The sequence below is a fragment of the Microtus ochrogaster genome, linkage group LG3 (assembly GCF_000317375.1).
Source record: "Microtus ochrogaster isolate Prairie Vole_2 linkage group LG3, MicOch1.0, whole genome shotgun sequence".
Classification (NCBI taxonomy): Eukaryota; Metazoa; Chordata; class Mammalia; order Rodentia; family Cricetidae; genus Microtus; species Microtus ochrogaster.
In genome coordinates this window covers 12,019,228-12,035,194 of record NC_022029.1, presented here as the reverse complement: position 1 = coordinate 12,035,194, position 15,967 = coordinate 12,019,228, and the positions used below count along the sequence as shown (strand labels likewise).

Sequence of the window (15,967 nt, the reverse complement as noted above, 5' to 3'; positions counted from 1 at the left end):
TGGTTTTCCATGAGTGCAGATTTTAGTTCCTGGCTTATCATTGGTCTCTGTTTCTGTTAAGCTGCATAGATCTCCAATGAGCCATGCGGTACTAAACATGACTATATTTAAGCATAAAACGTTCAGATTTAATAATGTATCAGAATTTAAGAGCAGACTTAAATAAAGATCTTGTGTTTTCAAACTTAGCATTCTTCTTAGTAGACTAAGTATTTGTGGTTATTGTGAAAGTTTTTGATTCATAGTAAGATTTTGATACAAGTTTGTGGATGCTTTTTCTATTTTCTTAAGTTCTGAATTTTGGCATGCTATTATTGTAGTACAAAGCAAATTCCATTCTTTTTCTTTAAAAGCTGTATTTTGCTTAACCAGATCCTGGTCAAGACTGATTTCTATTGACTTATTTTCTTTCTTTTCCCTTTTCCCAGGCTATCACAGTGTAAAACTCAGGGTCCCAATGGGGGACTCAGGATCAAGACGATGTACCCTGGTCTCCCGGTTGCCAATATTCAGGAAAAGTATTAGCAGAAGGCATGACTCCCTTCCTTCTTCACCCTCTTCCGGCAACACAGCTGGTGTTCACAGCTCCTCGCCTTCCAGCACCAACTCCAGCTCAGGGAGTGTGGGGAAACGCAGGAGCATCTTCCGGGCTCCATCCATCAGCTTCCACCACAAGAAGGGGAGTGAACCTAAGCCAGAACCCACCGAACAGAACCTTAGTATTTCCAATGGTGCTCAACCCAGTCACAGCAATATACAGAAACTTAGTTTGGAGGAGCAAGTCAAAACCAGGGGAAGACATTCTGTGGGTTTTAGTAGTTCACGAAGTAAGAAGATAACAAGATCTTTGACGGAAGATTTTGAAAGAGAAAAGGAACCTTCAACTAATAAGAATGTCTTTATAAATTGTCTAAGTTCTGGCAGAAGTGAAGGGGATGATTCTGGATTCACAGAAGAACAAACTCGCCGTTCTCTTAAGCAGTCAACAAAGAAGCTGCTCCCCAAATCCTTCTCGTCCCACTCTAAATTTTCTAAGTCGGTTCCACAGAGTCAATCCAGGCCATTGGTACAGCAGCCTGAGTTTTCTCTGGCGATAGCACAGTACCAGGAGCGGACACTCGAAGTAGGGAGACCTTCCCCGTCTTGCTCTGTGGATGTAACAGAGCACGCAGGAAGTTCCTTACAGTCGCCTCTACTTTCCACTGATCTGACCACAGCTCAGACCCCTTCAGAATTCTTGGCCTTGACTGAAGACTCTTTGTCTGAGGCAGATGCCTTTCCTAAAAGTGGAAGTATGGCATCGCACTGTGACAACTTTGGTCACAATGATGCTACCTCTCAGCCCACCCCCAATCTCACCACTATCACAAAGACCACGATGGAGTTTGTGGGGACTGTGCCCTGTATGATGATGTCTCCTGGGAGGTACAGGCTAGATGGCCGCTGTGGCTCTGAATTGCGTTCTTTACCAGAGACCTCTGCAGCTAACCAGAGGGAAGTGTTGCCGCAAGGCACTGGATCTCCTCTTAGGAATGTGAGCGACACAGAGACTCACCTACCACATGGTCATCAAAGAGAAGAGAAACCCACTGAACCAATGCTGAGGACCAGCTCGCCCAGGACACTGGGCTCTTACGACCCACACAAGGCACTGGCCGAACGCATTAAAGGGGTTCACCCCATTTCAGATTCAAGGGTAATCCCATCCTCTGGGGATCATCATGTTTTTAACAAAACGTCTTATGGATATGAAGCAAGTGCTGCCAAAGGTATGCAGAATTTCATCGTGCAAAAAATAATGCAAATTGATTTTCATTGTTATTTGATCAATTATTTTTGCCCCATGTCTTGAATGGAGGCACATTCCCCTTGCATTTGTAACTTCTTTTAATGTTTGCTTTGACTGACTTTAAATTTATCTCACTTATGATGGAGACGTAAGTCTGTGATCCTTGTTTTTCCTAGCTGTATTATTTATGTTATTATGACCTGAGAAGAAGGTGGAAGTTGACTCTGCTCGAAATGTGACTATAATAGCATAACTTGCTAGTTAGTGAAATGGAGGCATTTCAGTCAAAATTTCCACAAAGGAAATGTGTGCAATTTCACTTCTGTTTTCTATGTTCTATTAACCAGGATTCATATTTTGATATAAATAAATTCTATCTGTCAATACAAAAGGATTGCAGGGTATGAAACTGTAGTCCTTGGAGTTAGAAAGCCTGACAAATTCAAAACCTGTCTCAGCCGATGCTGGCCTTGAACTGTAACATGAGGGGGCCTGCTTGTTGGGGGTTTCTGCCCTGCCTGGTACCCCACAGCTGGCAAGCCCCAAAGAAAATCACACAGAGATCTCTATTAGTTATAAAGCTAATTGGCCCATTAGGTCATGCTACTTATTAGCTCTTGTAGCTTATATGAACACGTTATTCTGATCTATTTTTGCCACATGGCTCAGTAACTTTTTCAGCTGTCAGGTCACATCCGCTTCCTTGATGGTCTGCAAGCCTGGGAGGAATCAGCTTCTTCCTTCCCAGAATTCTCCTGTTCTCATTGTATCATTTCTACTTCTTTTCTGGTTTTCCCACCTATACTTCCTACCTGGCCAATCAGCGTTTATTTAAAATATGATTGACAGGATACAGACAATTCTCCCACACCATTGAACTAGCAGCAATCCTCCTGCCTCAGATGCCCTAGTGAGGAAATGACAAGTGTGATAGAGAGATTTGCTTATGCGATTACTGCGAGTTTTCAACAGGGATTAAACAAACTGTTACTACAAACTTAGACATTTTTCTGAGGTTGAGGGCTTTTGAATCATACTAAGGTTTTTCATACTTTTAAAATGGTACATTGATTAAAAACTCCATGTAAGTGTTGATATTCACTTTTTTTTTTATTTGTCTTGGGAAAGTTCTTGCCAGCAGCCTCAGTCCATATCATGAAGGAAGATATATAGAGCGGCGGCTGCGGTCCTCATCTGAAGGAACGGCAGGGAGTGGCAGAATGGTCTCAAAGCCGAAGGATGGGCACGCTGAAGCCAGCAGCTTAAGAAAGCACAGAGCTGGGTCCTCGTCCTCCAAAATGAACAGTTTGGTGAGTCTGTATGTCCATCTGCAAATAATAAGTAATGCATTGTGTGTTAGGTTGCTCACTCCTCTTGCAGAATGAGCACAGCATGAATGGAAAATTGGGTTCCATAATTGATGTGGCCAATCAGAGAGGTTAAATTTTTCTCTTGAGAGTCTCATGGGGTAAGACAGATAACAGTGTGCTAGGCAGCCACATTTCCTTGTTTTGGGGGAAATTGCTTCATTTCTGCTTCAAAGCAAAATCCTAGGATAGAAATTCTGACCACAGGGACGCCTTGGAAATCATATTTTACATGCATCTCCTATCTATGATCAGGCTACTTGGTACACTTGTGCTATTGTCACCTTCATTCCAGGTCTTTTTTCTCAGGGTGAACAAGGTGCAGGAGCTGTGGGAGAAATTGCAAAATCCCCACTCGGAGCTTGAACATATTCTAAATGCAAGTGTTGAGCTTGCTTGTAGGCTGAGGGCTTGTGTCAGAGCGTGGATATTGCATTTTTGGTAAGCTTAAATCCTAAGGTAACACAGGATTGTAGGGAAATCTTTGTGATTGGTGTTGGAAGTTGTTGTCAGTGCACAGTGAGAAGCATTTACATAATTCTGGGAAAATCAGAAACCACAGAACAGTAGATGGCGCCAGTAATCCTGGTACCACCAGACCAAAAGTGACCACGCTTGTTTGCATTTGGCCATGTACATGCAGAAAGCTAAGTGCGTGCACTTCAGAAAGTAACAATTCTTGTCTTTTTTCCTCTGGTGTATTAAAAACACAGCATCCTTTTTGCAGTTGAACTTTAAGCAAGAGAACACCCTTAAGAAGCTTTTAAACAAATGCACTGTTTGAGATTGAAGCTAATTGTTAAAAAATATTTTCCTTTCAGAAAATATTTTGTATTCTTTATTTTGTATTCTTTATGGAGAAATATTGTTTCTATATTTTTTTTTGTTTTGTTTTTCAAGACAGGGTTTCTCTGTAGCTTTGGAGCCTGTCCTGGCACTAGCTCTTGTAGACCAGGCTGGCCTCGAACTCACAGAGATCCGCCTGCCTCTGCCTCCCGAGTGTTGGGATTAAAGGCGTGCGCCACCACCGCCCGGCTTCTATATTGTTATATAAACAATTTTCAATCCAGTCCACTTAAGAGTTGGCCTTTGAGATACTTTATATCTGAATATTTTTTTTTTTTCTGCTCATGCTTAAAGTAAATTTTCCCATAAGGTCAGCAAATCACTGTCTCTAAACTTTAAAATATAAGGGCTGGTGTCTGTATTGAAGTCCAAGGCCCATGTTGACACCAAAGGTCACAGAGACGCCTGGGACTGGGGCCAAAGTCATTCTGATATGAGTAGCCAGTACTTCCACCTGGATCCAGGATGTCGTCTGGGGACAAGCTGTTGCTGAGGGCAGTGTCTAGGTCTGTAGTCCTGCTGCAACTGGAGTCCATGTTGCTGTCTGTGGCTGTGTCTACTCAGAGGGCCATAGGAACCATTGGTGATGAAATCAGAGGCTCTGCTGAGTCAGCTCTGTCCTTGGCTGGCACAGGGAAAGCTGGCCCTGCCTCACTGGATGCTGCAGCCAGAGAGCTGGTCTGGACCCTCAAGAGGAGAGCTGGCCCTGCACTTGGGAGAGATAGCCCCACCCCTCACCACAGGAAAGGAAAACTGACTCTGACGGCCTGGCTCCACTCCCTCTCCTGAGACTGGATGACCCCAGAGGCCCTGTCTGACCAGTTTGGGTTCTTCCTGTCTCTTTGGGCCTTGGATTGGCCCAACCTAGTATCTACCCCATCTATGACCTGCTGAAGCTCCTGAGAGTATTGGTGCTGTGGAATGGTACCCACAGGATCTCCTTAACTAGGCTGCTGGATCTCCCAGAGGAGTTTCCTTGGTGTACCAGAAACCAGAGGCTTTGAACCAGAAAGTGACTCACTAAAATGAACATTTGCTAATAAATATGTTTAGACAAAAGGGTATACCATGTGATACACTGCTCCCAATGTCAGCATGATGAATGAAGAGGTACTGGAGAGGCGGGAAAAGAAGAAAAGTAATGAAGAGGTGTTTTTTATTTTTGATTTTTTTTCTTGCTTTTGTTTGTTTGCTTGCTTTGTTTTGATTTTTTTCTTTCGGCAGGGTGCTACCAGGGTGAGGGGAGGATATAGGGGGACTTGAAGGTGAACGAAATTAGGGTATGTAATGTGAGATCTCCAAAGAATCAATAAAGAGATTATGATAAAAAAAAAAGGGGGGGGGATTTATTCCTTTGCCATTGTATCTTCAGCGCGTCTCTTTGCAGTATTAGAAAACAACCACTAGATGGCAGGGCAACACCGTTTTCTGTTGGACCGTTTTAGGCTTAGCGCTGGAATCTGGTAAAGCTTCAATGGCCTGGCTAAATTTTCAGGCTGTTCGAATAGCCAGCACTTTTGATGTTTTACAGGTGACTTACCAGAAAGTACTTCATGGCTTCACTGTATCCTTCAGTCTTTTTATTTGTCGACTAATTTGAAATATGCTTGATATATCTTTAATATACAGTAATTTAGGCGATTCTAGAATTGACTAATATAGCGTGTGGTGAGGAATGCCTTTCTAATAATGCTAATGGGTTCAAGGCACAGCTGCCGAGTTTGCTGCTCCATAGTCACAGTGGTGGCACCCGGGGTACTCGTGAACATTTTGGCTTTCAAAGTATTCAGTGCTCAACTACATTGCACCATTAGGTGATGCTGCAAGCTCAATCAGGAAGTCCAGAGAATTCTTCTGTCAGAATCATTTATGTGGATTGTGGGCTTTCAGGAGACTTCCAGGGTCTCATCCACACTCCCGGGTCACTGCACACAATGTCGGAGAAGCGCAGGGGTGGGCCAGCTTTCCCTGGTTCTTCCTAGTAAGCTAGTGGTTTAGAATGTGTGTTCTCACTCATATGCTGCTGGGAGATTTGGACTCACCAGCAGGTTTCTCTTTAAGCCCTTTAGAAGCCTTTGGTTTGGATTAGCTTTGGGAGATGAGTCATTTTCATTTAGAAACTGCCTGCATTCGTTATAGTTCTTGTAGATGACAACTTGCTTGATGTTAAATGGTGGGCAGGTCAGGCCAAGAAGGAGATCTGAAGAGCCTGGGCAGTCCTGTCTCGTCATGCTCTTTCCAGAAGGATGTGCCAAGCTGCTACTCTGTTTCCTCCATAGCTATCCCTACTAAAGTGTACAACCACACTATTAAACAGTACATAGTAAAACCCCATTAAAAGCTGTACATATTTCTGTACTTCTCTGTCATTAAAGGAATATTAAGGGCCATAGTAAAGACAAAGAAAAGAACCTTCTCTCTGATTTGATTGCATCAGTCCAGTTTTTGTTGTCTCAGAATACCGGAGACTCCATAAGTTGTAAAGGAGGGGCATGGTTCAGGTTCATGGTTGCTATCTTCAGCTGACCCATTATCTCCTTGCCGGCAGAGTCCCAAGAGCATCATATGAGAAGAGACAGTGATTGCATGAGAGAACTTTCCAAACTGCATCCGAGACAGACCCAATGCCAAGAAACACCATTTGTCCGTCAGTCCATTCATGATGGCAGAACCCTTATGACTCTCACATTCCACTCAGCTCCACCTTTCATTACTTACAGTGGCCATTTCATTTTAATGTGAGTCTGGGTGCAGAAACCGTAAAGAATCGTCTGCAGTGCTGCAGGACATCTTCAGAAATGTTCTGTCCTTAAAGTGGAGACATTAGAAGATCAGGGCTGCTTGCTTTTTTACTCTTGGTGCTTTGCTTTTATGATTAAAAACGATTTCATTTTTTCCAGATCCTTTTCATGGGTATGTGTGTTTCGCCCGAATGTATGTATGTGTGCTACGTGTGTGTCTGGTGCTCGTAGAAGACAAGAGAGGGCATCAGATCCCATGGAACTGGAGTTGTGGATTATTATAAACTGCCACGTGCATGCTGGGAACAGCGCAGGTCCTCTGCAAGAGCAGCCAGTGTGCTTAACGGCTGAGCCGTCTCTCTTGTCCTGTGATTTTGTTTTTAATTGGTCAAATCTGTTTCATCCTTTCTCCAAGATCGAAGCTGTCCTATGTCTTCCATAGTTGCCCCATTTGCTGACACAGCTTCACAGCAAGTGAGACTGAGGGTTGATTGATTCTGGATCTCTTACAGGTTTCTGACTATCTGAATAGATGCACACGTGGTAAAGCAGAATTGAGGCATAATAAAAGAAATAGCAAATTCTTAAAACATCATCACTGCAGTCTTAAGGTTTAACATTTTCTTTAAACAATTTTAAAGCTATTTTCCTATCTCTTTTATATTTTTCAAAATTTAAATACAACAGATTAACTTTACTATGAAAGGGAAATTCTGACTTAGGCCTATAAATATATTACTATTGCATAGCAAAATCCAACAAAACGTTTCCTAGAATTTAGAACAAGGAAGATATTTAATATATACCTATTTGTCATAATTTTAACATTGGAGAAATGGTTTATTATTAACTCATGAACCACCATACTTGCCATGTCAGGTCAGGAGCTGTGATTGACAAATGCATCATGCATGGACAGTTTTAATCTGCCAGTGCAATGGTGTGTTTGGATTGCTGACACTTTACTATTTTTATGTTAATCCAGGGACCCTTTCACTCCCATGTCAGACTACTTTGGCCTCTTCTATTAGAGCTTCTGTTGTTCTTAGCTTCTTATATCAATTCTGAAACAAGTGCCCGGTTTTTAGTTTTTTTAAAAGATGTTTCACTGCATGTATTCTCAACTATTATACTTTCTGTATGTAGCCAGCTGTTATTCTTGTCTTCTGTTTGTCTGTCTGTCTCTCTATGTGTGTCTCTGTCTCTCTTTCTGTTGTGTGTGCCTCTGTCTCTGTCTGCTTCTATATTTCTCTTTATCCCTCCCTTTCTTTATTCTTTATTTCCTCCCTCTCTCCCTTCCTCCCTTCCTCCCTTCCTCCCTTCCTCCCTCCCTCCCTCCCTCCCTCCCTCCTTCCTTTCTTCCTTCTTTTTCATTGTTGCTGTTGAGACAAGGTTTCACCATGTCACTCTAGCTAGCCTGGAACTCTCTTGAGCAGGCTGGCTTCAAACTCAGAGTTCCACCTGCCTCTGCCTCCCAAGAACGTGTATTGAAGGTGTGTACATCCACACCTGGCTTTATCCGGTTGTTCTCAGAACTGTTCAAGGATTAGCTTACGCATCGGTGAGAAACATAAGAAACTATTGTGCTAAGAGAGGCCCATCCGGGAGCTTTATTTTGGTGCTAAGAGTCAGGCAGCATGGGCCTGTCCTCAGACTCCCGTGACATAGACCAGGCTGTGGAAGTAAGCTTGGGCTGCAGCGTGTCTGTGTACAGTTACCTCTTTCACAAAGCAGGTGTCAGTGGCCAGCAGCTTCATCTGGGACTATATAGTATAAGAAGACATTTTATTGAGGGCCATGTTACAGATTCCAGACTTTCATTGGCAGTCCTAGTATTTATCTAAGTAAACATTTTTAAAAGCAGTTCTACTCAATTTGAAATAGTCTCACAATAACAACTGGCTAAAGCCAGGTATAGAGGCATTCACTTTCTGTCCCAGTATTGGGGAGGCAGAGGCAGGTGGGGCTCTGAGTGTGAGCAGCCTGCTCTATGTAAATAGTTTCTTAGAGAGGCAGCATAGCTTGCTAGTTTGTTTGTGAGGATTTCTGCTGCCAGAATGCTTGCAGGAAACCCATGGCAGGTCCCCTGCCTTTTGCACTGCAAGGAAACTTTACCCTTTCTCCCTGTAACCTGTCATATAGGTCTCGAGCAGCTCCGCTTGGATAGCAAGTGTGAACTTTGCACATTCACAGCGCATGTTCTGTTTCTGCAAACTTTCCTTCACCACATTGAACTCTGGCCATGGCCCTTAGTTTTCCTGGACCCGAGGAACATATCCATCACTTTTCCTTAAACAAATCTTTCCACTAGTCATGGTCTGCATCAGGGGACAATGCTCCGTCATTCTTTTCTTGTTTTCCTTTAGCTTCTTTATCGCCCAGCACTGCTTACTACACCATTGTCCTGGAGGAAACCAACTAGCGTGCATTTCTGTGTCTCCTACAGCCAGGGCTCCATCCCATCTGTGTTGCCTCTACACAGGTCAGGGAGTCCACTTCTTCTGGAGTTTCTCAGCTGTAGTGGCCTTCTTTCTATTTTGACAACCTTGACAAACCTTGATCTTTTCTCATAGGTAATTCATCTTAGAGGACTTGTATTATGCATTGTGGGACTTTTCTTTGGTCTGTGTTGCCTGAGCTAGCTCTAGTTGATTTTGATCCTCCTGCTTTAGCTTTCTGAATGCTGAAATTATGGGGAGCACTGGCTCACCTGACTGCAGCATGTTTAATAACATCGTTGACCTTTACCCACATAACACAGAAACCTCCAAAAATTTAAATAAAATATCTGCAGACATTGCTTAAATGGCCACAGTTGAGAACTGGAGTCACGGACTGCGGCAGTTTTCCTAGTCTTTTTACATTTTGCATCTTTTCCTGAGTTCTGACAATCTAACACTGTCAATGAGACCATCTGTGTACTTCTCCTCCTTCAGCATGAATTCTCCTTTGCTCACACATTTCCTGTCCTGAATTCCTTTGCTGATTCCTTCTTCAGATCACACTTCAGACATAGCTGTTTGATGGCCACTGCTGCCCGCCTGAGTTGTTTTTCCATTTACCTGACCCGTCTGAAAAATCTAATGCTTAGGTGAAGTTACCTGTGGATTATAAAAGACTGGAGATTGCTGCTGTGTCAGAGCTCTGTTAGCAAATGGGCACTGGAATCAATCTGTTCCAGTTTTCGCAAAGAGGAAGGCTAATAGACTTCAAGTAGTAATATGTGGAACTCAGCAATGACCTTGAACTTGAGAGCTAGTAGCTTCCTTGCCCTTCCCCCACCTACATTACCTTTCTGATAGTCACATCACACATGGATGTTCTAGTGAGCTGTCACAAAGGTTCAGTCTTCAGTTATCCCCACCTATCCCCATGCCATGTGTCCAAAGTTGCATTAGAGCATCAGCAATTGTACCCCCTTAAAATCGGACCGTCACTCCGATTGGTGCCACAGAACAGAGCATTACATTTTACCACCACCGCTGGCACCCACATCAGCCTTCCCCTTTTCCAGCGGACAGCAGCTGCCGTTAAGCAAAGGACAGATCATGACAAAAGTTTCAGGCTTTCCTCATGTGTTGACTGTCTGGGAAGGCACAGCCCTGGCTGCCTGCTTAGGTCCTGCTGTGTCCTCTGCTTTGTCTGCTCCAGTGTCCCAGGGACTGGCCTCAGCTGGCACTCCTCCAAGAGAGACTGCTTCTTAACAACACAGCTTGTTTCCTAGATCTGTTCGTTGACCTTAGAAATAAAAGCAAATACTGTCTTTGAAGAAGGTAAGTGCTTTAAGAGCCAAACTCATGTCTCAAGTGTGTGTTTTTAGGATACCGAGTTAGTTCCTCTCAGTCCCTACAGAAAATAAAATTCTTAAAACGTATTTCAAATGCCACTTAATTGATTTATTTTAGCAGTTCTCAAAATCTAAGGTTTTTCAAAATCAGTTGCATTAAAATTGCTTAGAAATATCATTTGGATATAACCTTAAGATTTGAATATTTAATATTTGAATATTATATTTTATGGCTTCAAAGCCTACTTTCGCTAACAATTGGTTTTTATTGTTAAAGAGGTAGGAAAGCCCTTAACAAATGTATTCTGGGCCTCTGCAAAGGATTTTTTGCATTTGTATTTTTCATTTTATTACATGAAATCAAGTTTAAGAATTATGCATTTATGTGAATACTTATGAAATTCAAAAATTCATGAACTACTACTAATTCAAAAACATTTTTCTGTCAAATCTCAAGGTAATATTGTATGAAATTGTCACAGGATTTGACTTCAAAAACAAAATTAGTGCTTAAGACGACATTTGCTGTAGATGATCTCACCTACTTTCCTTGCAGCATCGACTTTGAACTTTGTCTTTATTGTGAGTGCTGTTCTGACTGACGATCGCAGTTTCTAGACTGTGAAGGAAGCCTTTACAGAGCTTGGTGTTCACACTGATGTTCTGATTTCGTTCTTCATTCTACTGAGAGAATAACTCCACGAGGAGGATCTTAACTTGAATATTTAAACTTTATGAGATTGGAAGTGGAGGGTGACCAGCTGTCAGATAATTCATGGCATGCATTGGGCTCTGCTTGAGATGAGGCGGTCTGTCTCAGCATGCTGTTGCCCTCGGTAGATTTATGTTCCAAAGGAGTGTGGCTGCAGGAAGACAGATTCAAATGAAAGGGCAATCAGCCACCTGGCTATGGTTCATGAATCACAGTGAGTTTCTCCTTCTCAGTCTATTATTTTTTAATAATAATAATAATAAAACTCTATAGAAAGTATCTCAGAGTCATGTGGGAGCCCGAGTCACAGATTCTAAAGTGTGCACTTGACCCAGCAGCCCACGGGAAGCCCCTGTGGCTGATGGAAAAGGACTACCCTATCATGTTAGGATTAGATTTAGAAAAGACAAAGGGGATGTCGGTGCGTGCTCTTCCCCAGGGTATCTGTCTCTCTGGGAAGTCCTGCTCAACAAAAGGACTTTGGGGTACCCATAAGTTTCATGGAGGGGAGACTGGTTTCTTGAAGAGAACTTGCTTGGAAGCCAGCCAACTCTGTGAAGCCGCTGTTGTCAGGATATAGTTTGCTTTCTGTTTTCATTTTTTTTTTAATTCAGTGCAATGTGGTGGAAAATGCAAGTTGTTAGAATCTTTTTCACTTGTCTCCTTGCAGGAAGCAGACCATTAGTTAGCTTTTGGAAACAAGGAAACATTGACCCATATCAATGATTTCTACAGAGTTGCTTTTCATTCTTGTAATACAAGAGGCAGTTTTTCAAATTTGGCACCCTGACTTTACCCCAAGATTATTTATATACATTTTTACATTATGGATATTTTTACTTTAAAGCAGAATACTATTTTTTGTTCAATAAAAAGACTAATATTACTAAAGCAACCAACTAAAACTCTACCTTTTAAATTCCAAAACCACAGCTAACAAACAACAACAGAGCAGTAGAATCACCCAAAGTACAACAGCAGCTATGCTGAGGCCACATTTCCAAGCTTTCAGGTGGAGTTAAGGTCAAACTAGTGTATTCCAGACTGGGACCCTTGTTGGTTGTTTGCTCATCTGGGTTGGATAGCATGGCCAAGGGGAAGGTGGCTCTTTGCTCATGGCATGATAAGAAGACAGAGGACAAGGAAAGGAAAGAAAAGAAGAGGAAGAATTATAATTTTAGAATGCTTACATTCTATAAACACTGGCCAGGTTCTTTACCTGCAAGGTCGCCATTCTAAAGCAGGTAAGAAATACCTGGTTCTGGATTCTGACCATCCCAGATTTAAGTAAAGAATCAGTCACTGTCCCACTGGCTGCAGCAGGGAAGGGCTTCTAAGGACTCTTTTATTTTATTTTTTTTTTGGTTTTTCGAGACAGGGTTTCTCTGTGGTTTTGGAGCCTGTCCTGGCACTAGTTCTTGTAGACCAGGCTGGCCTCAAACTCACAGAGATCCACCTGCCTCTGCCTCCTGAGTGCTGGGATTAAAGGCGTGTGCCACCACCGCCCAGCCTTCTAAGGACTCTTTGAATAACACTTGTGGTGGGGCAATGTTCTGAGTAGTTGAATACAAATCCTGTGTGCTCACTGCCGTGAACTGGGGCTGAGGTAGGCATAGATTGTTCAAAGACATAATAAATAATTGCATTTTACTTTAGAGAAGCACAAAGTGTCATCATTACTATAATCCCTACTTTGCAAATGTTCATCTCAAAGCAGCTTGTGGGAAATAAAATAATAAATATGAGGACTATGAAGACATTTTCACTTTTAAGTCTTTCCTGCAATTTGTTTTTACACCCTTGCCAAATTTCAACTCTCACATCAAAAATGAAATAAAAATATGACTGTGTGTGTGTGTATGTTTAGTTTAAATGGAGTAGTGCCAAGCCATGTGGAGTGATAATGCTCCTCCTATAGGCTGTCTAATAAAGCCTAGTGCCGGCCATGAGAAATTTTCCTTTGAGTTGTTAGTCTCAATGTAATCCAAGAGACTTTTTTTTTTTAATTTCTGGGGGTTTGCTGAAGTGTGACCCTATAGCAGAAGATACCACACACTGTGAACACAGGACTTGAAGGATCCTAGATTGAACTGGCCCAGAAGCTTCCTCCCTGAGGACTAGGTATCATAGTATTGGAAGATGCTCTGCAAGCTGCCAAGGGAGAAGCAATCGATAGCCTATTTATATGTAAACCCTACAGACTACAATATTGACCAGACCGACAGAAGGTCCCCAATGATGGAATAGTGCTTTTAACTTGCAAGTAGCCAACAGCTGTCTAATTGGACTCAAGAATTAACTCAGTAGGAGAGATTTATGTCTAGTACTGTAAACCTAGCCAGAAACCGATTGTTGGAGAGGTCAAAGACCCAAGAGGAGAACCATCTACTGCCATTTTCTAAACCAATAAAATTCTTATTTTTTAAATATCTATTCTCATAACACAGATAAGTATAGTTCTCACCCTCATCAAAAATACCTCTTTTTACACTAGATGGAGACTATTACATAAATACAAAGCTGGTCCCTATGCAGGGAATAAGTGACTGTGGGCTGCTCAACCTAAGTTTATATATCTGCAGTGCAACCTTATGCCTAAGGATAGAAGAAAAATGTGGAGGGGAGAAAGATTGTTAGAGCCAAAGGACCAAGATGCTTGCAGTGAAATCGAAGACTCTAGATATGACAGGGAAATTTCATCCACAAATTCTCAGCAGTATGTCCACCTAAACAGAATCTGCACAGTAACAACCACAGCTTGCTTGCCAATGTGAATGGACCTCATCCATTAATATACAGAAATATAAGCAATCAATGGTGGATGAAAATGGGAGAATCAGTTTTCTCAAGGAACAAACCACTGGTAGACTAACCAATCCCAAGTGGACATCCCTACACATGTGTAAGAACAACACTAAATGGACTCAATTGCTTCTGTGTATGCAGTACACACACACACATGCACACACATTCATGCATGCACACACACATACACAATCTGTGGGGGCCCATTCCTGAATTTTATTTTTAAGTTCATTTATTCTTTTGTAATTTCATACATAGATGAATGAATTGTATTCAGAACATATTCACTCTTCTCCACAGAAGTTTTTTTCTGATCTCACTGTGGCACACTTGCCCACACACAACACACACACACACACACACACACACACACACACACACACACACACACTAAAAATAGCACTTAAAATCAGTTTGCACAAATATAGAAAGGGTTGTAATCAATAATTTACCCAACTCATTAAAATATTCAGTATAGTGTTGCTTAAAGACCAGTCAACAAAATGTGTATTTATGTCAGGTTTTCCATGAAGGCACAAAAGCCTACACAGAAAGCAAGGGAGCAAACTGAAGACAAAAACAGCACATGAAACTATAGTCACTGTATATGCTATAAGAATGCTAAAAAATACACACTGGAAGAGGGCATCTTCAAAAAATGATGTTGGGAAAAGAGAGTGTCCAAACATAGAACTATAAAATGAATCCTTTATTTATTTATTTATTCATTCATTCATTCATTCATTCATTTATTTATCTTTTCGAGACAGAGTTTCTCTGTGGCTTTGGAGCCTGTCCTGAAACTAGCTCTGTAGACCAGGCTGGTCTCGAACTCACAGAGATCTGCCTGCCTCTGCCTCCCGAGTGCTGGGATTAAAGACGTGTGCCACCATCGCCCGGCTGAATCCCATATTTATAATTCTACGCAAAATCAACTGCAAATGAATCAAAGACCTCAACTATGAAAGTTAAAATGCTGATACTACTAGGCAAGCATAGACAGTGCCCTATGAGATATAGGTATAGGAAATAACTTTCTGAACAGATTTTATTTTTGCTGAGAAATTAAGGACGTCAACTGACAAACAGTAACTAAGAAACATAAAAGTCTTGTGTTGTAGCAAAGGGAACAATTAACGAAGGCAAGAGGGACCCAAAGAGTGGGAGAAAGTTTTAGCGATACATCCAATAGAGGATTAATAACCAAAATAGATAACAAAAAGAACCGTGAAAGCAAATGACACAGTTCAAATATAGACTATAGATCTGAAGAGAATTCTCAAGGGGTAAAATAAAAATGACTGAGAATTATCATTAAGGTGTTCATCATCCTTAACAATTTGGTAAATGCAAATTAAGACTACTTTGAGATTTCATCTTACCCCAGTCAACTGACAAGAAATGCTGTTGAGGATGAGGAAATGGAAACCCACATTCTTTGGTGCAGCTGCTTTAGAGATCAGTGTGCAGAATTCTCAAAGAGCTAAAAGTAGATTTATTACACGACCCATCTATAACCTCCTTGGCTTATACCTAAAGGACTCAATATCCCACTAATGAAAACTTTTTCATCATTGTTTATTGCACCTCTCTCCTTAAACAAAAAATTACTCTTCTCAAAGCAAATACTTATTCCATAATTTTGCTCATGACCAAGAACAGAGAAATTTTAGTAGTTAGTATTTTTTTGGAATATATCATATGTTATGGGCTACATGGCACCCATATATCATCTATCATCTATTCTATCATCTATCTATCTATCTATCTATCTATCTATCTATCTATCTATCTATCATCTATCTATCTATCTATCTATCATCTGTCTATCTTATGTATCTCCATATCATCTGTCTACCTATCTATATTTATTATGTATCATCTATCTATATTTTATCTACTATTTGTTTATGGTTGTAT

The 15,967-nt window shown here is 41.4% G+C and overlaps 1 protein-coding gene across 1 annotated transcript in view; it reads left to right on the top strand.

The window, feature by feature from the left end:
- The first annotated feature begins 430 nt into the window (after window positions 1–430).
- Window positions 431–15,967, top strand: part of Ccser1 (coiled-coil serine rich protein 1) — a 949,444-nt gene continuing 933,907 nt past the window's right edge. The window contains exons 1-2 of the mRNA XM_013351266.2: window positions 431–1,769; window positions 2,918–3,099. Of these exons, the coding sequence (XP_013206720.2) occupies window positions 458–1,769; window positions 2,918–3,099 (1,494 nt within the window). The 5' untranslated portion in view covers window positions 431–457. The remainder of the gene's footprint in view (window positions 1,770–2,917; window positions 3,100–15,967) is intronic.